This window comes from Saccharomycodes ludwigii, chromosome I, assembly GCF_020623625.1.
Source record: "Saccharomycodes ludwigii strain NBRC 1722 chromosome I, whole genome shotgun sequence".
Classification (NCBI taxonomy): Eukaryota; Fungi; Ascomycota; class Saccharomycetes; order Saccharomycodales; family Saccharomycodaceae; genus Saccharomycodes; species Saccharomycodes ludwigii.
This window is the reverse complement of record NC_060200.1, coordinates 2,689,559-2,715,926: the sequence shown is the minus strand read 5'-3', so window position 1 is coordinate 2,715,926 and position 26,368 is coordinate 2,689,559. Positions and strand designations below refer to the sequence as shown.

At 32.1% G+C, this 26,368-nt stretch overlaps 9 protein-coding genes across 9 annotated transcripts; 5 read left to right on the top strand and 4 right to left on the bottom strand.

Moving 5' to 3' along the window:
• Positions 1 to 234: 234 nt before the first annotated feature.
• On the top strand, positions 235 to 1,056 carry YIH1 (Yih1p; the record flags this gene model as incomplete). Its single annotated transcript, XM_046080144.1, has 1 exon — positions 235 to 1,056. The coding sequence occupies one exon, from the start codon at positions 235 to 237 to the stop codon at positions 1,054 to 1,056; it is 822 nt and encodes a 273-aa protein (XP_045937461.1).
• A 118-nt stretch (positions 1,057 to 1,174) lies between these two features.
• Positions 1,175 to 1,684, bottom strand: MPP6 (Mpp6p; the record flags this gene model as incomplete). The annotated part of the gene is made up of 1 exon (XM_046080143.1): positions 1,175 to 1,684. One exon carries the CDS (start codon positions 1,682 to 1,684, stop codon positions 1,175 to 1,177), a length of 510 nt encoding a protein of 169 aa, XP_045937460.1.
• Positions 1,685 to 2,167: 483 nt separating this feature from the next.
• PWP2 (snoRNA-binding rRNA-processing protein PWP2) lies at positions 2,168 to 4,951 on the top strand (the record flags this gene model as incomplete). Its single annotated transcript, XM_046080142.1, has 1 exon — positions 2,168 to 4,951. The coding sequence occupies one exon, from the start codon at positions 2,168 to 2,170 to the stop codon at positions 4,949 to 4,951; it is 2,784 nt and encodes a 927-aa protein (XP_045937459.1).
• A 1,623-nt stretch (positions 4,952 to 6,574) lies between these two features.
• On the bottom strand, positions 6,575 to 9,853 carry GAL4 (galactose-responsive transcription factor GAL4; the record flags this gene model as incomplete). The annotated part of the gene is made up of 1 exon (XM_046080141.1): positions 6,575 to 9,853. One exon carries the CDS (start codon positions 9,851 to 9,853, stop codon positions 6,575 to 6,577), a length of 3,279 nt encoding a protein of 1,092 aa, XP_045937458.1.
• A 638-nt stretch (positions 9,854 to 10,491) lies between these two features.
• SGS1 (ATP-dependent DNA helicase SGS1) lies at positions 10,492 to 15,396 on the top strand (the record flags this gene model as incomplete). The annotated part of the gene is made up of 1 exon (XM_046080140.1): positions 10,492 to 15,396. The coding sequence occupies one exon, from the start codon at positions 10,492 to 10,494 to the stop codon at positions 15,394 to 15,396; it is 4,905 nt and encodes a 1,634-aa protein (XP_045937457.1).
• A 413-nt stretch (positions 15,397 to 15,809) lies between these two features.
• Positions 15,810 to 17,186, bottom strand: SCDLUD_001169 (elongation factor 1-alpha; the record flags this gene model as incomplete). Its single annotated transcript, XM_046080139.1, has 1 exon — positions 15,810 to 17,186. The coding sequence occupies one exon, from the start codon at positions 17,184 to 17,186 to the stop codon at positions 15,810 to 15,812; it is 1,377 nt and encodes a 458-aa protein (XP_045937456.1).
• Positions 17,187 to 18,582: 1,396 nt separating this feature from the next.
• On the bottom strand, positions 18,583 to 19,296 carry MRPS17 (mitochondrial 37S ribosomal protein uS17m; the record flags this gene model as incomplete). Its single annotated transcript, XM_046080138.1, has 1 exon — positions 18,583 to 19,296. One exon carries the CDS (start codon positions 19,294 to 19,296, stop codon positions 18,583 to 18,585), a length of 714 nt encoding a protein of 237 aa, XP_045937455.1.
• Positions 19,297 to 19,767: 471 nt separating this feature from the next.
• Positions 19,768 to 21,570, top strand: SCDLUD_001167 (uncharacterized protein; the record flags this gene model as incomplete). Its single annotated transcript, XM_046080137.1, has 1 exon — positions 19,768 to 21,570. One exon carries the CDS (start codon positions 19,768 to 19,770, stop codon positions 21,568 to 21,570), a length of 1,803 nt encoding a protein of 600 aa, XP_045937454.1.
• Positions 21,571 to 22,391: 821 nt separating this feature from the next.
• On the top strand, positions 22,392 to 25,508 carry GCV2 (glycine decarboxylase subunit P; the record flags this gene model as incomplete). Its single annotated transcript, XM_046080136.1, has 1 exon — positions 22,392 to 25,508. The coding sequence occupies one exon, from the start codon at positions 22,392 to 22,394 to the stop codon at positions 25,506 to 25,508; it is 3,117 nt and encodes a 1,038-aa protein (XP_045937453.1).
• Between the last annotated feature and the right edge of the window lie 860 nt (positions 25,509 to 26,368).

Below are 26,368 nucleotides of genomic sequence, written 5' to 3'. Positions count from 1 at the left end.
ATTTGTTATGCCTTTAATAACTAGGGCAAGAATTGGATAACCATGAATTATTGAATGAGAAAGTACAAGCTGTGTAAAAGGTTAGCGTAAAGTTTCTAAAATTATGTTGGAACGATTCTGTCAAAAAAAAAAAAAAAAATTAAAAAAAAATTTTTTTTCTTAACTCCAAAATCCAAATCAAAAAAAAAAAAAAAAAAAAAAAGGCCATCAATAAATACATACAGTTATATTAATATGGTTTTAAATCAAGATACTCAGGACGAAATTGATGCTATAGAAGCCATATATCCCGAGTTAATAAAAGAATTACCCGGTGATAGACTTGATATCAAAGTTCCGCAGCATGAAGAATTCACAGTTCAAATATCATTCCCGTCTACTTATCCAGATAACGAAGGTCCACATATAGTAGAAGTTGTTGTAGATAAGGAACATGAAAAATATTATGATTTAAAGTATTTAAAATATTTATTTGGTGATGTAATGGATTCTGTTTTTCAAAAAGGCCAAGTTTGTGTTTATGATTTTTTAACCGAGTTGGATGGGGTTTTATATATCGAAGAAGACCAGGAAGAGGATAATGAACTTGACCAAGATTTAAGTGCCAGATTAGCGGAGTTGACTTCAAACCCATTGGATGGTTGGTCAATTAGTGAGCCTGTGTTTGATAGGGGATCTACATTTGTTGGATTCGCCTGCCATGTTAAAAATGAAGAAGAAGCTTTCCACAAATTAGCATTATTGAAAACTGACAACAAATTAAAAAGAGCCAATCATATAATGATAGCCTATAGGATTAAAGGAGACGATAATGGTGTTGTATTTTCCGATTGTGATGATGACGGCGAAGCTGCAGCCGGTGGGAGAATGTTGCATTTAATAACACTGATGGACGCTTGGAATGTTATAGTAGCGGTTGCAAGATGGTTTAACGGTACACATATCGGACCTGATAGATTTAAACATATAAATTCAACAGCAAGAGAAGCTGTTATAAAGGGTGGGTTTGTAAGTTGCGATAAGATAGGTGCACATCATTCTAAGAAGAAAAAGTAGTGTTACATAATTGTCAGACAATATGTATATATATATATATGTATAGGTGTCGTTTGTATGTAGATAGATAACTATATTACCACCAACTCATACCTATAAGTGATTGAGGAAAATGTGATTATGTGCTCTTTTTTGATTTTTTATTTTTTTTATTTGATTTGTTTTTATCGTTAGTAATATCTTTGTATACTCTCTTGTTACCACTAGATTTTTTTGTCTTGGACGTTTCATCCACATTTCCCTCGCTTTTTGTTATTTCTCTAATTTTAACAGGTTCAATAGTTTCTGTTTTGGGTAAGATAGAATTTGTTATATTCTTATTTTTAGATGAAAAAGTCCTTCTTCCACAATTTGTACTAGTAGATTGTATTTGTCTAGGACTTTTTTCATTTTCATCGCCAATGGCTGAGGCGGTGAAACTTTTTAACTGTGACACACCCATACTTACAATATGTGGTTTTTTAAAAGTGTTTATAATATTATGCGAATTTTCTAAAGACCATTCAGAGGTATCTTTCACTTTAAGTACTTCTTCCTCCTGCTGCTTATCTTCAGCTACTTGTCTGGCCTCCTTCATAAATTTCATATTTAAAACACGTGAACTTAACTTACCTGAAACATTCGACATCTTGGAAAGGTTTTTATTAGTGATTTTTTTCTTGGAGAAAGGGGATATGCTTTTTCTTTTTTTCTTTTTTCCTTTTTTTTTTTTTTTTAAAGTTGTTGGAATAATAAGAAAATGATCAAATTGTTGTAGTTATTTAAGAATCACAATGAGCTTAAAGAAAGAGGAAAAAAGTTTTCCATGTAAAATAAATATCCATAATACCGAACCACCAAACATATCCGACAGCCTCAAAACCTCAAAAATTTCCAGTTTTTATCATAAATAAAAAAAAAAAAAGAAACGACTAGAATAATGGGAAAAAAAAAAAAAAAAAAAAATATTATTATTATATCCTAGAAAATTTTTTTATTTTATTTTTCTTTCTAGTTTTATATATTCCATAACACATTTCTATAAAAATATTTGATCATTTGCTTAAAATCACCGAAAACAAAAAAAAAAAAGGAACAAACTTCTTTCTCCCCCTATATACTATTGACAGAAATGAAAAGTGATTTTAGGTTTTCCAATTTGTTAGGCACAGTATATCGCCAGGGAAACGTTATCTTTTCAGATGATGGGACTAAAGTGTTGAGTCCAGTCGGGAATCGTGTGTCTGTTTTTGATTTAATTAACAACAAATCTTTCACTTTTGACTATGAGCATAGAAAGAACGTTTCTAGGATTGATTTGAATAAACAAGGCAATTTATTAATCTCAGTTGATGACGACGGTCGTGCAATTTTGGCTAATTTTAAAGCAAGAACCGTATTGCACCATTTTAATTTTAAAGGCAAGGTTCACGACTTGAAATTTAGTCCAGATGGAAAATTGTTTGCAGTAGGATGTGACAGATTTGTCCAAATTTGGAAGACACCATCCGTCGGAGAAGATAGACAATTTGCTCCATTTGTTCGCTATAGAATTCATGCAGGCCATTTTGCTGATGTTATATCAATAACTTGGTCTAAAGATTCAAGATTTATTATTTCAACTTCCAAGGATCTAACTGCCAAGATATGGTCTGTAGATAAGGCTGAAAAATCTTTAGCCGCGGTAACCTTTTCAGGACATAAGGATTATGTTATCCGTGCATTTTTCAGTGCTGATCAAGAAAAAATATATACAGTTTCTAAAGACGGGGCATTATTTCAATGGGAATACACGAAAAAAAACCAGGATGATGATGATGATGATGATGAAGAAAACGAAGAAGAAGAAATTGATATGTCGAAATACAGCTGGAGAATTACCAAGAAAAATTATTTTTACACTAACCCAAATAAGGTCAAATGTGCCACTTTTCACCAAGATTCTAATTTATTAGTTATTGGTTTCAGTAACGGTGAATTTAGGCTATACGAATTACCACACTTCACCTTGATACAGCAATTATCAATGGGTCAAAATGCGATCCAAACAGTGTCTATTAATAGTACTGGTGAATGGTTAGCCTTTGGTTCCAAGAAAATTGGCCAGTTATTGGTTTATGAATGGCAATCAGAGTCTTATATTTTAAAGCAACAAGGCCATTTTGATATAATGAATTCCTTGACATATTCTCCCGATGGTTCTAGAATAGTCACTGCATCTGATGACGGTAAAATTAAAGTATGGGATGTTGTATCTGGATTTTGCTTGTGCACTTTTGCTGAACATCAATCTGCTGTTACTCAGCTTCAGTTTGCTAAAAAGGGACAGGTTTTATTTTCTTCCTCGTTGGATGGCACTGTAAAGGCTTGGGATTTAATAAGATATCGAAATTTCAGAACTTTTACTGCATCTGAAAGAATACAATTTACTTGTTTGGCTGTTGATTCTAGCGGCGAAGTCGTATGTGCTGGCAGTCAGGATTCTTTTGATATCCATATTTGGAATGTGCAAACTGGTCAGTTACTAGACACTCTAAGCGGCCATGAAGGACCTGTTTCATGCTTGGCGTTTAGTGCCGAAACTAATATTTTAGCCAGCGCATCTTGGGATAAGACCATAAGAATCTGGAGCGTTTTCGGTAGATCGCAAACCGTTGAACCATTGGAAGTCTATTCAGATGTTTTAAGCTTGACTATAAGACCAGATGGCAAGGAAGTTGCAGTGTCTACTTTGAATGGTCAGATATCTATTTTTGACGTTGAAAACGGTAAACAAATTGGCAATATTGACTGTAGAAGAGATATTATTTCGGGAAGACATTTAGAAGATCGATTTACCGCTAAAAATTCTTCGAGAGGTAAATATTTTACTTGTATAAATTATAGTTTTGATGGTACTGCTATAGTTGCTGGTGGTAATAACAATTCTATATGTTTATATGACATTTTAAATGAAGTTTTGTTGAAAAGATTTACGGTGTCTTCTAATATGCTAATAAATGGTACCATGGAATTTTTAAATAGTAGCAAAATGACTGAAGCTGGTACATCTATAGATTTAGTAGATAGAGATGGCGAAAATTCTGATTTTGAAGATCGTATTGATAGTACTTTACCAGGCAGTAATAGGGGCGGTGATTTGTCCACTCGAAAAGTTAAACCTGAAGTAAGGGTGACTTCCGTTCAGTTTTCACCATCTGCAACTGCTTTTGCCGCTGCTTCTACGGAAGGTTTATTGATATATAGTGTTGATGAAAGCATTATATTTGATCCTTTTGATTTAGATTTTGAAGTTACACCTGCTGCAGTTAATGAGGCATTAAACGAAAAAGAGTATTTATCTTCGCTAGTGATGTCTTTTAGATTAAATGAAACACGGCTAATTAATAAAGTTTATGAATCTATACCAGCAAAGGATATATCGTTACTAACTGCTAATATACCAACAGTTTATATTTCTAGGTTGCTTCAATTTATTGGTGATTTTGCCATGGATTCTCAACACATCGAATTCAATCTTTTATGGATTAAATGGATTTTGGCAACCCATGGTAAATATATCATGTCTCACAAATATGAACTGACTGCTGCTTTAAGATCTGTACAGAAGTTTGTCGCAAGAATAGCTAAAGAAGTTGTTAGCATTTCCAAAAACAACACATATTCTTACTTGTTTTTGACCACCACTGATGGAACAGATGAAAGAATGGTCCAATCTGAAGAACTTGTTCAAGATGTTCAAGATAGTGACATGGAACTTGACACCGAAGATAAGAAAGAGATGGAAGAAGAAATAAATGGGGAAGAGGAGGATGATGATGGTGGAGAATGGCTAGGGTTTAATGAAAAAAAGAGTACATTAGTCTTAGAAGAAAAGGATGATGATGATGATGATGATGAAGAATTATTAGATTAATAATAAGCAAAAATAAAATCTAATGTCATTTGGGCTCAGGACAAAAGTTATATATATACGGCTTTTATCTTTGTATAATAGTGATTTAGTTAAATAAAATAATTATAAAATGCATGTAATGTTTCAATTTTTTTTATTTTTTTATTTTTTATTTTTTTATTTTTTTATTTTTTTATTTTTTTATTTTTTTATTTTTATAAATGTAATCCCAGTTGCAGCTTTGTTTAATTATTAGTTGATTTCCTACTTTTCCCCCTTCTATAATTAGATGGCAAATGACGGTTTAATATAAATATCTTCGATATATAATAAAGTCATTATAAAGAAATAAAATATATTGAAATATAAATTGTATTAGTGGAAAAATGTACCAAATAATTGCTAGATGAAAACACATTGAAAAAGTAGTGATCACCCCACATGTCCTAATATTGCTTTAAAAAAAAACAAAAAAAAAAAAACAAACAAAAAACCCTTACATACATATATTTGCAATGAAATAAGTATAACAATAATAATAATAATAATAATAATAAAGAGAATAAAATATAAAATGCATATCGACCTAACAGAATATACCCAAGAGGAAACAAGTTCTATATTGTAAGTGTTTATTTTTCAACTCATTAAACATGTGTTCAGAATATTCCAATATAACTGTTAAAAAAATATGAAATTTTATTCATACGGGTACAAAAACTTTTGTCATTGAATACACAATACATTGCTGTATATTCCAATTATTACCAGTGTTTATTGGTGGAAAGGCCTTTCTATTATTTCTTATTGGAATAGGGATCCCTACTAGTTGCCCGTTACCAGGTCGATAAACACCAACCCCAGTATTTGCACTCCTTGGATATATGACATTATCGATTTCTTTTTCTAGTGTTTTTCTAAAATTTTTGACAGTTTTTTTAGCCAAACCTATCCATTTTTGTAAATTAGACATTATCTTTAGAGTTTGTTTATATGTATTTATTGTTCTTTGTTATTACCACTTTTCTGTTCACCTTTCGTAACTTTTTGGTCAATAAAGTATGGTTAAAGTAAGTTAATTATTTTTGAATTTCTATTGGAATTGATAAAAGTGTGTGCTTGTAAACTCTTAATAGCTCAAAAATTAAAAATTAAAAATTAAAAATTAAAAAATAAAAAAAAAAAAATACAGGAAAACTTGTAGCAGAAAATATCAAGGGGTATATTAAGAGTTCTTGAAAGTATGAAAGTCGTATTTAGGGAGAAGTATCTTAGATAAATACTTTTCAACTCTTTTTTATGTTGTTGGACTGCAAGTAAAATATGAGTCAAATGCAAAGAATGAAAAGATAGAATCCAAAATACAAAGCAATACGCAGTGTTTTTTTTTTTTTTTTTTTTAACGGCCGTTTTTTTTTTTCCTTCTGCGTTCCTAAACCGGCATTTTGGATTTATTAAGCTCGGCATCATTTACGATTTCGGAAAAGTAAAAGAGGTGTAATTCAATCTTATACCTTACGCACCTTAAACTAGTTACTTACACCGATTATTGGCATCATAAAAGTCATAAACACATATAATAACGTACAAAAGTGTAAATAGTATTTCAAAATTAATTAAATATTCTTTTACCAACCATATCCATCAATTGGAAGCTACATCATCACTATTATCATCATTAAAAATATAGTTGTAGATAATATCACCATCCTTATTTTTATTTTGGTTGACATTAGCACTGTAAAAACTTTGTTCATTCCAAATGGGGAAAAAGGTACTGTTATCAAATTTATTTATACCATCTTGAAATTGTTCATTAATTTCGGGTAAAAATGGCAAACCAACATTACTTTGTACAGCATGAAAGTTACCACTAAATAATGCATTTATATTGTATTTTTTTAATACATCTTCCTCGTCATCACTATATTGATCTTGTCTTATTTCTTCTTGTTCATCTATCATAACATCATTCTTTTGGAGATTTCTGGACCCTTCCTGCATTAAAGTGATTCCTACATCATCCTTATTCGTTGTAACAGGATAGTGATTTACATGTGCATTTATATTAGTAGTGGCATGCTTGTTGTTATTATCTGCTGTCATTGTAAATAAAGAGCTTAAAGTTGTTGCATTTGGGGATTTAATTGAGGTATCAAATAATGTGTTAGGACTTCTTGTATAATACGTATTAGATTTAACATTTGAACTTATGTGATTGCCGATATCATTTGAATTACCACTATTTGTATTAACTATTTTATTATTATTATTATTATTATAGTTATAAAATGACAAGTTCAAGGGAAATGGACCTGGTGACTCTAAACCAATTAAGTTAGCAATACTTCTCCCATTGCTAATGTTGCTGGTTACAATAAGATTAGGAGAATCTGTGTTTGGATCTATGGAACCCTCCATCTTTGTTTGGTGCAAATTAATTTCATAATCATCAGTTTTATTTTTGGACATTACCTCTGGTGTATGACAAGTCTTTTTTGCCTCGTTTTCCTTGGTCAGCTTATTATTATTAGCAGCAACAGCAACATTAGTAGTAGCCTCAGCACCAACACCACCTTTTGTAGCAGACTTAATTATATTATCGCCAAATAAATGATCACATACAATTTTTATTACATTTAAAAATTTTCCTGCCGTTTTATTAGTCTCTTTTAACTTACATAACGATTTTTTAGCTAAATAGATTTGTTTCTGCCATTCTCCAGCCTTTTTGTTATGCGGGTTTGACATTAGGAAAAGAATTGGTATCAAAGCGGCTTGGAATAAAAAATATGTAGCATACCACGAGGCCAACATTGTAACTTTGTGATTTGTAATGAAATTTGAAACAGACAAAATTGTCTTAAATGCACAGTCCAAGCACAATCTTTTACATAGTTCCACCTCATCCGTATCAAAAAATTTGCTTACATGTGGATCATTTCTTACTATAATGCTTTGGCACAGGAAACCTCTGAATAGTATAATTTGTAAATTTAGGTATCTCCAAATCAATCTGTATCGAGTTAAATGAAACCAATAGGGTATTTCTTTATGAAAATGCTTATTCAACACATTAACAACTACGGTGTTATCGAAATCAAACCATTTCGGTAATTGGTTAATGAATTTTGTGATTAACTCATTCATTTTTAAACATTCGTTGGAAGAGGGACTGGGTCTGCTCATCAATCTTATGTGTATCTCTACAGAAATTTTGGTAAATTTGGTTTGTTCAATCATTCCTGAATAAATGGTTGGATAGTCATTAACCACCTTAACATAATTTGGGTCCTCATCATCAATATTACTAGGCAACAATAAATCATCAGTAAAATCTTTGGGTAAATTTACGGGCCTCCCAAAGGTGATTGCTGCACCGGCGTCAAATATGTAAATTCCCCACCATAGCCTTCTTCTTAACTCCAAATCGTTCACATATTTCGACCCATTGATTGGTGTAGAATACCAATCAAACTCCTTATACAATCCCAACCCAATAGCCATTCGAACGGCTAGTCCAAGAAAATTCCAACCTGTATTTGGTTTATCTCTTTTTTGTGTATAATTACTCAACAATGTCAACGCAGTCACTAATTGGATACTCCCCCTTTCAAAAACTGAGCCATTAAAAAACTCTTTAACTTTATCGTAATAATATAGATCTATAGTAGTAGAATCACCATTAACACACCAACACCCAATAGCCAAGACCGTGTACATTAATATATTCCAATCCGTAAGTTTGTTTATATCTTTTTCTGCTTGATTTTTCTGTTTATTAAAACCCTCTAAAAAATATTCCTTGTTTAAAAAGGGATAGGATGTATGATAGTGTTCAAAATAACCAGCAACAAATCGTTCTTTCATTAGATTTGATTCATACGCGCTACTTAATGGACTTGTCGGGGAACTCGTACTGAGATTATTTATATCGATCTTTCCTGGTGTTGTACTATCAGAAGAAGCACTTGTATTCTGTATCAAATGTCTTAATACAGTAGCAGCTGAACCAGCGCCATAGTAACCCTTATTATTGGGATCAACCGAAAGAGCAGCCATACCATCATTTGAGGTTGGATTCAGTGTTGCAGTGTGGGTATCAGTTTTACTGAAATTGCTCATGCTACTATTCTTAAGTTTATCACTCGTTTTACTAACCCTATTACTCTTTGTAGCTTTGCTGGTGATATTAGCCGTACTAATAACACTTGCAACATTTTCAGGAACAAAAGTATCCGTTTCTGACCAATCAAAACCAAATAATGGATCACTAGGAACACTCTCCCTTGAGTCATTGACATTTTTTTTTTGAAAATTATTATTTTTTAAATTATCATTCTTAGAATTATGAAGTCCAGTATCAACAATATGCTCAGTGTTTCCCATATTTACACTTATTCCTGTTTGATTATTATCGTCTTGATAAGTTTCCTCCTTTATCCCATGATTATTAATATTGACATTAGTATTGCTTATTCTGGGCGATATAGGTGATGACAAATTAACTAAACTTTGTGCTACATCCTGTACTTCACCTTTTATTTTAGGATGTAAATGTTTTGCATACGTGTTGGCGTCAACAGAAATATCGTTGCTTTCAGTAATGTTAGCATCTTCCAAAAGACTCGCATCTTTTTTAACAGTATTAATTTGCTCAGATGATTTTACTTTATTTAAAATTGATTCAATACTTTGTCCAGGAAACAATTTGGTAAGAGCATTTTCTAAAGTATGAACTCTTTTCTCTACAGTGGTCAAATGCACCCTTGTTAGAGGAGTTCTTAATTTTTTAGGGGAATAACAACAGTCTTTATGGAGTTTAATGCAATTTGAACATTTAGGCAATTCTTTGGAACATTTTAATTTCCTCTTCCGACAGAGATCACAGGCTTGTTCTATTGGCAATCTCCCTTCCGTCATTATTGTTATTAATTTTGGAGTTTCCGTTTGCGTTCTTCTTTATGCAAATGCAAAATATATTTATCCATATATATACATATATCAGTTGGAATGCCTTGGAACTATTATTTCAAGTTATATTTCTTAAAGTATATATTTAAATTAATAGGAATTTTATTTTGTTTTATACTATTAAGTTGACAATACTAGTAAATTCCTATAAAGCTAGGCAATTAATTGGTTAAATAGTTTGTTATTAAAATATCAAGGCTAAAATGTTTCTACATAATATAGGAAGAAAAATAAAAAAAAAAAAAGAAAATAAAAGAAAATAGAATAATACGGATATATTTATAATTGTGGTAATAATATTTAAACCGAAAGCATATTTTCCGAGATTACGTAAAAGATGGTATTCGGATATACTATAATTTTTTTTTTTTTTTTTTTTTTTTCATTACAAATACAACCACAATAATAGTTTAAAAGGAAAAGAGAAAAAAAAAAAAAAAAAATATGTATATGTTTTAACGCGTTTGTTTATGAAGCAAATTCATCACACTCTCTTTCCATATCTCTTCAATAACACTTTTTTTTATTTTTATTTTTATTTTTAAAGATAGCAGAAAAAAAATATTAATAAAGGGAAGTGACAAACTATGGCTTCTCTAAAAAAAGCACCCAATCATATAAGAAGGGAGTTTAATTGGATTAAAAAAACTAGCGCCCAAAAACCTTTATCAGAATTATTAACCAATGTTATAGTACATGGGAAGAACGTAGAGCAGTTACACTTAACAACTAACAACAACAACAACAACAACAACAGTTATAATGGTGCCAGCAATAATACCGGAAGCAAGCCAAACAATAATATCATCCCCACTGTCACAGGCAGCACCACCGCTAATCAGGACACAAAAAAAATAGCAACAGTATCCGGAAACTATGTAGTCCCTAGTATGCCAAAAATAACAGACCAAAGATCCGTACTGCCGACAAACAAGGAGAATAAAATTAATAACCAAAATACAAACTCTAAGTCTATTTTTCATGCTAAAACTGATAGTATTACCAGCACTACTAATATTCAGATTTTGAGCAACAATACCGATATACCAAAACATTCAAACATAGACAGGCCGTTAGCATCTTTTAATCAAAACACTGATATCACAAAACTATTGAGTGTGCGTAATACAAATACACAAAGAAATACCATCACAGGGAATTCCGGTGAATCCAATGGTTCAGAACAATTTATAGATTTAACACAAGAACATCCTACTCGGATGGGGAAAAGAGCACCATGTTCAGTGCAACAAGTTTTTCATACTAATGCCAATCAAATGAATGTTAGGAAAAATTTTTCCAATCTTAATGCTAAGAATAACACTCATGAAGAAATTATCAAGAAACAAGATCAACTTATTACAGAGTTGAAAAATCAAAGCTATTTTTTATCTCAAAAATGCGACATTATCATTTCTACCTCTTTATGTGAAGATGCAAAAAAAGCTAGACTAAAAAATACAATTAATCCTGCGTTGAAAAGTATAGAAGATAATATTACTAAGTTAACTGAGTTTATAACTACCATTAAATCCGAGACCTCTAATAATAACATGATTTCCAAGTCTTCCTTTTCAGAACCTACTACAATACCCGTATCTGCTATAAATAATAACGTAAAATCATCGCCTAGTATTAATAACAAGGAAAATAGTAATACTGTTAGTAATAAGAATGATACTACTACAGTTGCTACTCCCAATATCGCTACTAATAGTGGTGTTATTACGACCAGTAGTAATGCTATGAACATCTCACCCGAAAAAGTGTCTCAAACAGTTGCTGTATCATCTAGAGGAAGAAATTTAAGAAAATTATGCAAAAAACCAAATTATAAAATACCCGCCATGGATGATCCATTTTCTTATAACATGGCTAATAAAAGCTCACAATTAAGTGAACAAGATATTACAGATATAGCAGAAATGGAGGATTCACACTATTTATCTAGTGAAAGGGGAGATGGCGAAGAAGAAGATTTACATTCTAGTGATAAGGATTTTATAGATGATGAGATAGAGAAATGTTTACAAGAATCACAAGATCAGACATACGAAGAAGATTATAAACTGAGTAATGAAGATTTTCCTAGTCCTAGCAACAGTCACAATACTACTTATGCAACTAACTTACCCTCAAACAGGTATGTTAATAAGGAAGCACGTGAATCTGACGATGGAAAGTTTTATGATGCTTCAGATGTCCTCGTTACAGCTGATGCAGATATGCAAATACGTAGTGATAATCACGCTGTGCTTATGAATTCACAGTCTTCAATTATTGAAGAAAGTCATATAAATAGCAATAATGCTAATAATATGGTGGAAGTTATGAATAAATCTCCGGGAAAAAACGAAAAACTTTTATTATCTTCTACGCAAAATAATAAAAATATGGTTTCTGCCACCGTAGAAAACAATTCTGATCCATCAAGACATCTTCAGATAGACTTGGTTGCGGATAATTCTGAATTATCCGATTATGATTATGATGAACTAATAAATGATCCTATTCTGCAAACAGTAAAGGCACCATCTAAACGAGACCTGACCAAGCCAACAGAAACTGTCAATAAAAAGACTGAAAACGATAATTGCCGAACAATTTCTGATGCTGAGCCTTTATTGTATCGTAGCCAAAATAAGAATGCGCATAAGGACACGTTGGATTATTTAGAAAATTTGGATTCTGATGACTACGATGATAACGATTATAACAACGCTATGGATTTTAATGACGATTTTGAAGCAGAAAGAGAATATTATACACAGCACACTAATTTAAAAGATTTGGACGATGATTTAAGGATTATTTCAGAAATGAAGTTGAAAACTCCACCTTTGGCCGACCAAGTTGTTGTCAAAAGGGAAGTTCCGAGTAACTCTACTTTGAAGGTACCAGAGATCGCTAATAACAAAGAACATATTGGTACCATGAACAATAGCAATGACCATGTTATAGGGTTAAGCGATTTTTCCGAGGATAGTGATGACGACATTTCTATAAGTGATATTGTCAGTAGAAAAACTAAGTCTTTACCAAATAAAGCGATCAGAAAGACGTATCCTTGGTCTAATGAAGTAGAGGCTAGACTACAACAAATCTTTCATTTAAACGGGTTTAGACCCAACCAGTTAGAAGCGGTAAATGCTGTTCTAGATGGAAAAGACGTGTTTGTTTTGATGCCTACTGGTGGCGGTAAGTCTTTATGTTATCAATTACCAGCGGTTGTCAATTCTGGGAAAACAAAGGGCACTACAATTGTTATTTCGCCTTTAATTTCTTTAATGCAGGATCAAACAGAACATTTAATGGCAAAGAATATTCCTAGCGGTATGATCAGTTCCAAAGGTAATTTGGAACAGAGAAGATATATGTTTAATTTATTTATTGATGGATTGTTGAAGTTAGTTTACCTATCACCAGAAATGGTGGGTGCATCACAACAATGCAAAAGGGCCATTGATAAATTACATAGAGATGGAAATTTGGCACGAATAGTTATTGATGAGGCGCACTGTGTTTCCAACTGGGGGCATGATTTCAGACCAGATTATAAACAATTGAAGTGGTTTAAGGAAACATACCCTGACGTACCTATGATGGCGTTGACTGCTACAGCAAGTGAACAGGTTAGAATGGATATTGTACATAATTTGGGGCTAAGAAATCCAGTTTTTTTGAAACAGAGTTTTAATAGGACAAATTTGTTGTACAAAGTTGTTAAAAAGAATAAAAATGCGATGTTTGAACTGGGAGAGGCAATTAAAACCAAATTCAAAAACCAATCAGGTATTATCTATTGTCATTCGAAAAACTCGTGCGAGCAAGTGTCTTCCTACTTAATTAATAATGGTATTAAAGCTGCGTTTTATCATGCTGGTATGGAGCCAGATGAAAGGTTGCATATCCAAAAAGCTTGGCAAGAAGATAAACTTCAAGTTATCTGTGCTACAATTGCATTTGGCATGGGTATTGATAAACCAGACGTTAGATTTGTATATCATTTTACAGTTCCGCGAACTTTGGAAGGCTACTATCAAGAAACGGGTCGTGCTGGTAGAGATGGAAAATTTTCTGAATGTATTATGTTTTATAATTTTAGAGACGTCAGAACAATTCAAACAATGATCCAAAAGGATAAAGAGTTGGATAGGGATAATAAAGAGAAACATTTAAATAAGTTACAACAGGTTATGCAATACTGCGAAAATACTACCGATTGTAGACGTAAGCTGGTACTATCATATTTTAATGAAAATTTTGATGCCAAGGATTGCCATAAAAGATGTGATAACTGTTTAAATGGTGCACATAATGAGACCGAAGAAAGAAATGTTACGGATAAAGCTGTGAATATAACAAAAATGATTAAAGAAATCGAGCACAATAAAGTTACGCTACTTTATTGTCAAGATATTTTTAAGGGTTCAAGGAATTCCAAAATTGTGCAAGCTGGGCATGATAATCTAGAATATCACGGAATGGGTAAATCTATGAATAAATCCGATTTAGAAAGAATTTTTTTCAGGTTAGTTACAGATCAAGTAATACAAGAATATTCGGTGATGAATGGGCGCGGATTTGCATCCAACTATGTTAGATTAGGCCCGAATGCGAGAAAGTTATTGAATGGGAATTTGCAAATCAAAATGAAATTTTCAATATCTAGACCGAGTACTTCAGTAACCACGAACAACAACAACAACAACAATAATAACTTTGCACCTAACAGCGAACAAGTAATAAGGACCAACACCCGTTATGATACTGTTGGGACAACGGCTTCATTTACCAATGCCAGAGATCATTTAAGAGCTTTGTCATATAATGAGGACCTATACAATGAGCAACAGCGGCATAGACAGATACAGGCTACACGCATTAATTTAACTTCTTCTGTAAACAATGTTTTTTCAACCGAACAACTGTCTAATATTACCGAAGCGTATAATAAGTTGAAAGAAATAGCTATTAAAAAAAAGGAATTTCTGGGTATAAATAAATTGCATACATTTATCACAGAACAGGCATTAAGAAACGCAGCAATACATTTACCAACAACAAAACAAGAATTTGGAAAATTAGAAGGATTGGGACCAAGGCAAGAGAATAGGTTCATACACTTTAAAAGCACTTTAATAGAATTGAAAAATACAAGAGATGAAATTATGGGGCATCTTGATGCTATGGAAGAAGATATGATTGTGGAAACTACTGGCGGCACGAACATGACTAATAATCTGAATATTAGTAATAGCCACAACAGCACAGGTCATTCATCCAGATTTTTTATTCCAAATGAAGAAGAGGAAAAACACAGACTTGAGTTGGTTGAAAAAATTAGGGAAAGTCAAAGTGTGCTGCAATCATCGACTCAAAAATCAACACAAAAAAGTGGCAAATATAACGGTAGTGGTAGCACTAATACTAATAAACGTAGATCTAAGTATAAAAGGAGTTTTTATTCGAAAAAAAGAAAGAAAACTTAGTATATTGGTTCATAGTTTACCTATTTATTACTACCATTAGCTAAAAAAATGCTTCATAGAGTCATATCTACATAATTTATTGTCATATTGCATTAAAAATAGAGAAAGAGAAACTTACATACTCTTTATTTTCTTTTTTCATTTTCATTTTTTCTTTTTCTCTTTATAATTTTTTAATTCTTTTTTAATAAATCAAAAAAAAAAATGAAAATTAAAGATTTTTTTCAAAACAAATTTAAATTGACAAAAATATTATATTCTCCTCCTTAAAAAACACAAAAATTATGAATAACAAAAAAGAAAAAAGAAAAAAAAAAATTAAATATATATATATATGTGTACACATAATAATCTATATACTAAAAAAATATAAGAAAACAAAACAACATTGGATGATAACATTATTTGTTTGCTTATTTCTTAGCAGCCTTTTGAGCAGCCTTGGTAACCTTGGCAACCTTTTCAGTCTTGTCAACAGATTTGATAACACCAACAGCAACGGTTTGTCTCATATCTCTGACAGCAAATCTACCTAATGGTGGATATTGAGTGAAAGCTTCAACACACATTGGCTTAGATGGAACAAATTTGACCATAGCAGCATCACCGGATTTCAAGAATTTTGGATTATCTTCCAATTTCTTACCAGATCTTCTGTCGTTCTTGGCAATCAATTCATCAAATCTACAAGCAATGTGAGCAGTGTGACAATCCAAAACTGGAGAGTAACCAACAGAAATTTGACCTGGATGGTTCAAGATAATAACTTGAGCGTTGAAAGAAGAACAAGCCTTTGGTGGATCGTTCTTGGAGTCACCACAGACGTTACCTCTTCTGATTTCCTTGACGGAAACGTTCTTGACGTTGAAACCAACATTGTCACCTGGAACACCTTCTTCTAATTGTTCGTGGTGCATTTCAACAGATTTGACTTCAGTAGTGATACCACCTGGGGCAAAAGTGACAATCATACCTGGCTTGATAACACCGGTTTCAACTCTACCGACTGGCACAGTACCAATACCACCAATCTTGTAGACATCTTGCAATGGCAATCTCAATGGCTTGTCAGTTGGTCTGGATGGTGGTTCAATGGCATCAATGGCTTCTAACAAAGTCTTACCCTTGACGACACCAGCCTTGGTTTCCTTTTCCCAACCCTTGTACCATGGAGCGTTGGTGGTGGCTTCAATCATGTTGTCACCGTTCCAACCAGAAATTGGAACAAATGGAACATTCTTTGGATTGTAACCAACCTTCTTGATAAAGTTGGAGGTTTCCTTGACAATTTCTTGGAAACGAGATTCATCCCATTTAACGGAATCCATCTTGTTAATAGCAACAATCAATTGTTTGACACCCAAAGTGTAGGCCAACAAAGCGTGTTCTCTGGTTTGACCATCCTTGGAAATACCAGCTTCAAATTCACCGACACCACCAGCAATAATCAAAATAGCACAATCAGCTTGAGAAGTACCAGTAATCATATTCTTGATGAAATCTCTGTGACCTGGAGCATCAATAACGGTAACATGGTATTTTGGAGTTTCAAACTTCCACAAAGCAATATCAATAGTGATACCTCTTTCTCTTTCAGCCTTTAATTTATCCAAAACCCAGGCGTATTTGAAAGAACCTTTACCTAATTCAGCAGCTTCCTTTTCAAACTTTTCAATAGTTCTCTTGTCAATACCACCACACTTGTAAATCAAGTGACCGGTGGTAGTAGATTTACCAGAATCGACGTGACCGATAACAACAACGTTAATGTGAGCCTTATCTTTACCCATGTTTGAAGTATATTAATTTGATTTGTTTTTGTGGTTTTTGATATATGTATATGTATAAATATATAAATTGCATGTTATAAACAAAAAAAAAAAAAAAAGCAAGAGAAATTAGGTGGCGTTAAGAGTAAATAATTAAAGAAGAGAGGAAATATATGAACAATTATAATGAACAAAAAAGTGGAAGAAGAAGAAGAAGAAGAAAAGATGAAAGAATTCTATTGAGCTTTAAATACTAAACTTTTTTTCAATATTTTACAAATTATAAAACAGGAGCGGTTATCTGTCCATTTATATAATAATCTAAGAGGGAGAGGAAATGAGTAAAAAAAAAAAAAATTTTTTTCTTTTCTTTTTTTCTCTCTTTTCTTTTTAAAAATTGATTTGAATTATAAAAAGAAATGTGCGTTATTCCGTTTTTTTTTTCTTTCTTTTTCGTAGTTGGGCTTTCAGGGAGAGAAAAGGCCAACAACAATTAGGCTGGATGACTACTGATGGGAAAGAAGAGGGTGAACAAGAGCACAGCAAGAAGACTGTTAAAATGAAAATTCCACGTATTTTCTGTGTAAAAAAAAAAAAATTTATAAATAAACTTGAACAAAATTGGTTGAACATTTCTTTTGTTCTATCTTAATGAAAAATATAAATTTTTTAACAACTTTTTCTCTTTGTTGTTCTACACCATTCTTTTTTTCTTTTTTTCTTTTTTTCTTTCTTTCATATCTGCCTTACTCTCCTCTTGCGTATCTTTCTATGCATTTTTTTAAATTTTCTTTTTTTTTTTTCTATTTCATTAAAAACGTGGTTTTATAATATAAAATAATAAATGCCAGCATCAACGATAGCAACACTATATTAAAAGGTACGGGTGTTTACGACAAATTAACCCGAAAGTTCAATAGACTAACATTTATCTTACCCCCTTCGCTCCACCCCTCCAAAAGGAAAACAAAAACAAAATCCTTTTAATTTCTTTTGTATCAAACAATCAAAAAAAAAAAATTAAAATAATCGTATATTTACAACTTCCAACTATTAGTTCTACATATTAAATTAACCGAACGGATATTCGGAAACTAACTTTGCAAGTTTGTTTTTATGTTATGTACGAAAGAAAATATGTTCCATTTACATAGTAATAATCACTACAAAAGGTGTTATTAAAATAGTATCATCTTTATTTTTTTTAAAACACTATCTGGTAAAACTGGCCAAGAAAGCATAAAAAATGACACCCAAAACATAGTATATGTATTTAATAATATTTTCAGTGCTATCGTATTATTTATATTTACAGCGATTCACGATATTTTAATGATATCTGGGGTGAAAAAAAAAAACAAAAGCAAAAAACAAAAAACAAAAAACCTTTTTCATATCAAACTGGTATCTTCACAGCTTAAAAAACGAGTTCTGGATTTTTTAAAATGTACTTTCTCAATAGATTCTTTTTAATATTCTTTTTCAACTCGGATGGGTTCTCAATACTAAAGTTTTTGCTTAAAATGTCATTAGCTTTAATGTCATCATTCATTAAGTTATCTAGTTGTTGTTTTAAATTTCCCAAGACTTCTCTCGTACTATCGAGTTTATTTTGTAACCCAGCTATATCCAATTGCAATAGAGTCTTAATACTATCTTGAGTCATATCACCACTGATACCATATTTTTCTTTAATTTGCAAAAAAGTTTGCTCATCTTCCTTAGTTTTATCTTTATTGTTTGCAAAATATTTTTGTAAAAATAAGACGTCTTTTAATAAAGTAGAATCAGATTGGTTCCTTTTTTGCAAAAAGGCTTCAGTTTTAACATTTTCTTCATTAGCAACCTGAACTTTGGCTTCTCTTTCAAATGCCGCAAATTGCTGCCCCTTATTCCTAAGTATTTCTGCAATACTGAAAAATTTTCTTTTCGATAACGGTCTAGTGGCTTCAATACGAACTAAATCACCTTCACGAGATACCTCTCCTTCGTCGTGCACTAAATAATCCTTACGATAAAATAAGTACTTATTTATCTTATTATTAAAAACTTTGGACTCCACACGAACTTTAACGGTTTTCATCATTTTCCCCTGCGACACAACAAATCCTATAAAGTTTTGACGAGCCATGATAAATCTATTATTATTATTCTTTTATTTTGCTCAGTTGTTGATTTTTTTTTTTTTTTTTACTTGTGTTCAATGTGCTTTTACTTGTGTAAAAAAAAAAAAAAAATATGTGAAAAATTTCATGTTGTCGATAATCAAAATAAGAAAAAAATAAAGTTATTTTTTCATTATATTTAACAAAAAATAAAGAATATTATCATACTATCAATTGTTCTCAGATTCGTACAAAATTATAAAAAAACAACAGAGTAGAAAATTGAAATTTACCTAATACTAAAAAAACACAAAAAAGAAAATTTAAAAGTTTATTAAGTTTTAAAACTCTCCTCCAGCGAAATATAAGCATAGTTATTTTTATTAAAAAACAATCAAATAACAGTACTATTGAGCTTTCACAACCTAACTATATAAAGACATAAATAACCTAAACTATTAACAATAATTAAGAATAGAAAAAAAAAAAAAAAGTAAATGAATCCTGATAACCACGACAACAGCGCCACCAGCAACACTCCTCCCCTGTCTGCACCCCCAAACTTTAGAGCATCTAAAAGGAGTTCTATTTCATTCGGTTCATATCATCGACTGCATCAAAACCCATCTAATAATTTTATATGGGGCAATACACCTTATGGAAATAGTTCCACCTATCAGCAACAACAAAAACAACAACAACAACAACAACAGCTCTATAATATTTTCAACAATAATAACATTACCACCGCTTGGGCCAACAATTCTGCATTTAATCCAAATACTGGATATTATTATTCATGTTCGCATAGAAGTAACTTTCCTATATATGCCTTGGATTGGACAGTTGCCACAGATTTAGGTGATTTGGTGTGCTTGGGTTCATATAAAGAAGACAATTTTAATAAAATTCAAATATTAAGTAATACGAATAATAACGACAGTGCAGGCACTACTGGTCTTCCTTCATGGGAAACCATTGGCGAATTTAATGGTTTAAATTACCCAATAAGTAGAGTACAATGGTCACCCTTATTAGCTCCAATGTTTGCCACATGTAGTGAAAATTTAAGATTATGGTCTTTCACATCGGATCCACTTTTATCTACTGGCGAGGAGACAGCAGATACCATAGATTATGACAAGGATGATTTTGTTGCAAGTCCCAGAACTAGTATAAATCCAAAAAAACAAAAAAAGAATAACCAACAGCACGTAGATGATTCTTCTTCCATCAAGGAAGTTTTAAATTTATCCTTGTGCAAACACTTAAAATCACACCACCACCACCATTCACATGTCAACGATCCCATTAAACCATTGAGTTCAAACGCCTCTGCTTTATTGTTAGGTAGTTTCCCACCTGTTACTTCATTTGATTGGAATAAACTAAATGCTTCAAATATCATTTCATGTTCTATTGATACAACGTGTACTGTATGGGATATCAACTTGCAAACAGTTAAGACACAATTAATTGCCCACGATAGCGAAGTATTTGATGTTAAATATTTGCATGGAAGTACTGATTTGTTTGCTACCTGTGGCGAGGATGGAAGTGTACGTGTTTTTGATTTACGGGCATTGGATCATTCATCGATTATATATGAACCAATTTTGCCAAGCGATAATAACACTACCACTACCTCCCGTGTTGATGCCACAAGTGATAACTCTAGCGTTGCTGAAAACACAATAAGCATAAATAGTTTACTGTCACAATCACCAACAAGCGCTATGCCCGGCAACAGCCACCCATCTAATAATAATAATAATAATAATAATAATAATAATAATAATAATAACAAAAATACTAAAAGCACAAGTTTATTAAGGCTAGAAACTTCACCCTTTGATTTTAATATAATAGCCACTATCATGCAAGATTCTAATAAAATATTACTATTGGATATGAGATACCCGGGCACACCAGTGGCAATAATGAATGCCCATGGGTCCACAGTAAACAGCATCAAATGGCATCCAACAAGAAAAAATATTTTAGCCAGTTGTAGTGATGATTGCCAAGTATTAATATGGGATACAAACAGGTCTAGTGTTACCGCTGCTAACACCGCTACTACTACAAAAAATGCCATGAACAATGGTGTTGATGCAGGTACCACTGGATCCGAAACTGTTATACCGCCTAGTTTGTGTTACAATGATTCACTCAATGAAGAAATTAATAATTTAAGTTGGCGCGGTAGTAGTGGCAGCACCAATAGTAACACAGGTGGTAAGAATGATGATTGGCTAGGTTTAGTTAGGGGTAAATATTTTCAAAGCGTCAAGTGTTGATACATCGATAAATAATGTTATGTGTACTTATCTGAGATTTTACTATATTTGTGACTCTTTTTGTTTTATGTTTACACCATTTTTGATAGAAAATAGAAGTTAATTATTGCTTGTGTGTGTGTGTGTGTGTGTTTTTAACTAATTTAAGGAGGAACGAGGGAGATGCACGGTGACACATGTGGTGTTTACCATAGTATATTGATGCTTGTTAAAATAAAATAAAATAAAATAAAATAAAATAAGAAAATATATATAGGAAAACAAATCGATAAGAGAATACTTAAAAAAATAAGAGTCAAAATTGAACACTTTTAATCCATGTACTTATCAGATTGCTAACGGGATTATTTACTAAATATATACATAAAAAAAAAAAAAAAAAAAAAGAAGTTAACTCGGAAAATTTCTTTGCAGAAAGATATACATATAATACACCTTATTTTTTTGATAAAACCAAAAAAAAATAAAGAAGTCAAGTTTTGCAAGCACTGATATATATATATATATATACAAGAATTTATGAAAGTTATTTTAAATAAGGGTTCATTATGAAAGGACACTATATAAAGATGACAAGTTGGAATATGAAAAAAAAAAAAAAAAAAAAAAAACGTATAAAACCTCCTCCCCCCTAAGTTAACTTTAACAATTAATTAATTCATATATTAAGTATTTAAACTTATAACAAATATCTTTCTTATATCTTTTAAACTTTTCCATTGCCTTTTTCTCGATTTCATTCAACAGACATCGCAATTCCTAAAAATCCTTTTAGCAACTGGAAAGAAGTAAGCTTTGCAAACATTTTATATAGCACAAACATGTTAAGAACGCAACTCAAAGGAAATTTGGGGTTTTCTAAAAACTTAACTAAATTAAGCTCAATTTTAAAATTTGAACCAAGTATAAGCGCTTACACTTTTGGTGCTTGTTTTCAATCCAGTAAGGCAAATGTCAGCAGTGAAAACTTTGCATCAATACATTCTCCAAGTGAAATCTCCTTAAAACAACTAGATACGTTTCAACGCCGTCATTTAGGTCCCAATGTTACAAATGTCAGTGCTATGTTAAAGACTATTGGCTATGAAAATTTAGATGAATTCATTAATAATGCAGTACCTCCTCAAGTTCTATCTAAAAGAAAATTAGATTTTGTCAATACTCCAGCAAATGGCTTTACTGAATCGGAGATATTATCCGAATTGAAAACGATTGCTTCCAAAAACAAACCAAATTTGAAAAATTTCATTGGTAAAGGGTATTACGGTACGATTTTACCACCTGTTATCCAAAGAAATTTGTTAGAAAGCCCTGAATGGTACACTAGCTATACTCCATATCAGCCAGAAATTTCTCAGGGAAGATTAGAATCTTTATTGAATTTTCAAACGGTTATTTCTGATTTAACCGGACTACCTGTTGCCAATGCATCTTTGTTAGATGAAGGTACCGCAGGTGGGGAGGCTTTGCTGTTATCATATTACTTACATAAAAAAAAGAAAAACACCTTTATTATTGATTCTAACTTATTTACTCAAACCAAGTCCGTTTTGAAGACTAGAGCGGAACCTTTTGGCATTAAATTAATTGAAGTCGATTTTTTGAAGGAAGACGTTCCGGTTGAATTGTTAGAGAATAATAGCGATGTTTTCGGCTGTATGGTTCAATATCCAGGTGCTAATGGTGAAATTTTGGCCCAAGAAAAATTGACTAGAATCAGCGAATTAGTCCATAAAAACAAGGGATTATTTAGTGTTGCCTCTGATTTGATGGCTTTGACTTTGTTAACACCACCTTCTAGTTTTGGCGCCGATATATGTTTTGGTTCTTCTCAAAGATTTGGATGTGCTCCAGGTTATGGTGGTCCACATGCTGCATTTTTCAGTGTTGTTAATAAACTAAATAGGAAAATTCCAGGTAGAATTGTTGGTGTTTCTAAAGACAGATTGGGAAGGCGTGCTTTAAGATTAGCTTTACAAACTAGAGAACAACATATTAAACGTGATAAGGCTACTTCAAATATATGTACTGCTGAGGCCTTGCTAGCTAACATTGCCGCTATGTATTGTGTTTATCATGGTCCCGATGGGTTAAAAAAAATTGCGTCAAGAATATATGGTATGACTACCTTACTAGCGCACCAAATCAATAATTTCAGTTCTCACAACGTCACTAACAAAAACTGGTTTGATACACTAACCATCCAATTGCAGGACGGTATTAGTGCTGATGAATTTATGGCATTGGCTGTCAATAAATTTAGCATTAATTTATTTCGTGTTAACGATTCCACAGTTGCTTTATCCTTGGATGAAACCACCACCAAGGAAGATTTAATTAAATTGAATCAGTTATTCACTGGTTTGGAGACTTTAGAAATCGCTGATGAAGCATTACCATCTATTGAATCATTACCATCTTTAAGAACCGATGCCATCTTGTCCAACAAAGTTTTCCACTTACACCATACTGAAACGGCAATGTTAAGATATTTACATCGCTTGCAATCCAGAGATCTATCTTTGGCCAACAGTATGATTCCATTAGGCTCATGTACCATGAAGTTGAACTCCACTGTTGAAATGATCCCAATTACATGGCCTGAATTTGCCAATGTACATCCGTTCCAACCCGCTAACCAAGTTGAAGGCTATAGAGAATTGATTTCAGCGGTAGAAAACGATTTAAGTAACATTACAGGCTTTGATGCTACTTCTTTGCAACCAACCTCCGGCGCTTCTGGCGAATATACAGGTTTAAGAGTTATCCAAAGTTATTTGAAAACAACTGTTGATGGTACTAAGAGAAACATTTGTTTGATTCCTGTTTCTGCCCACGGTACCAACCCAGCTAGCGCTGCTATGAGTGGCATGAAGGTTGTGCCGGTAAAATGTTTGAAAAATGGGTCTTTGGACTTGGAAGATTTAACTGAGAAAGCTACAAAATATAGGGAAAATTTAGCCTGTATTATGATTACCTACCCAAGTACCTACGGTTTGTTTGAACCATTTATCAAAGATGCCATTAATATTGTACATGAAAATGGTGGTCAAGTTTACATGGATGGTGCCAATATGAATGCACAAGTAGGGTTGACTTCCCCCGGCGATCTAGGCGCCGATGTTTGTCATTTGAATTTGCATAAAACTTTTGCAGTCCCCCATGGTGGTGGTGGTCCGCCAAATTCTGCCATCTGTGTTAAACCCCATTTGGCTAAATTTTTGCCTCAGCACGATGTTGCTAAAATGATCACCAATGTTGGTGAAAAGGGTTCAAGTATTCCAGCCGTTTCTTCTGCTGCGTATGGGAATGCCTCTTTATTACCAATTCCATTTTCTTATATTAAAATGATGGGTAGTAATGGCTTGCCCTACTCTTCAGTCATAGCTCTGTTAAATGCAAATTATATGATGAATAGATTAAGAGATCATTATAAGATTTTATTTATTGGTGGTGAAAATGAATCTAAGCATTGTGCTCATGAATTTATTGTTGATTTGAGGGAATTTAAAAGCAGTGCTGGTATAGAAGCTATTGATGTTGCCAAAAGGTTGCAAGATTATGGTTTCCATGCTCCAACTTTGGCTTTCCCTGTTCCAGGCACATTAATGATCGAACCAACGGAGTGTGAAAATAAGGAAGAACTAGATAGGTTTGTAGATGCCATGATTTCAATAAGAAAGGAACTTGATTATTGCATCAACAAGGATCCAAGAGGACAAATGTTAAAGAATGCTCCACATTCATTAGAAGATGTTGTTTTTAGTAAAGATTGGGAAACCACTAGAAGATATACTAGAGAAGAAGCTGTTTATCCTTTACCATACTTGCTACAAAATAAATTTTGGCCACAAGTTGCTAGATTAGATGATACGTATGGTGATTTGCACTTGATGTGTACTTGCCCTTCCGTAGAAGAAGTTGCCAAGGAGAAATAATAGGCACGCTTAGCGTTTGTTGGTATACACTAGGAGATAAAAGAATGCTATAACATGTTTCAAAACGAATATCTGAGAATGCTAAATGCTAACAGCAATGTTCATTTATTTTTTGTATTTTAAGTAGTCATGATCGTGACCCTATTGCAAAAGGAAAAAAAAAAAATTTTTTTGGGTACGCCATAAAGAAACACATATAAAAAAAAAGGTACATATACACATATATATTTTAACTATGATCCTTAATGATCACCTTATAATATAGAATATTGATAAATTTTATGATCTTGGCAATATTAATCAATTCAGTTGTAACTTGTGTCGTGGATATATTTATTGTGTTGACAAAAAAAAAGAAAGGAAATTAATGTTCATTAAAAGTATTAATTGTAATAAGTATAATATCTAATAAGTAATACAAAATAATTATGGAGTATTATTATTGATTTAATTGGTTTATATTAAATAATAGATTGAAATATGCTGAAAAATACGTAACATTAAACAAAGAAACAAAAAAAAAAAAGTGTGGTGGGAATGGAAAATGCTTGAAAGATTAAAGTCATTATTCAAAACTCATTTATATTTTTTTCCTAATTAAAAATGCACACAGTTTCTGTAGCTACGGGTAAACTCGACTGCAAAAGCGATACTTGCTCTTTTTTTTTTTTTTTTTTGTTTTTTTTTTTTTTTTGTTTTTTTTTTTTTTTACAAAAAGTCCGTGTTAATGTACATTGTTTTAATGGTTTATTACACACAATTCCACAACCTTTGAACCTAAAAAGGTTATACAAAACTAATATCTCCTTGCGTTAAAATCTTAGTAATCATTTTGTCTTTTTCTTTTTTTTTTTGATAAT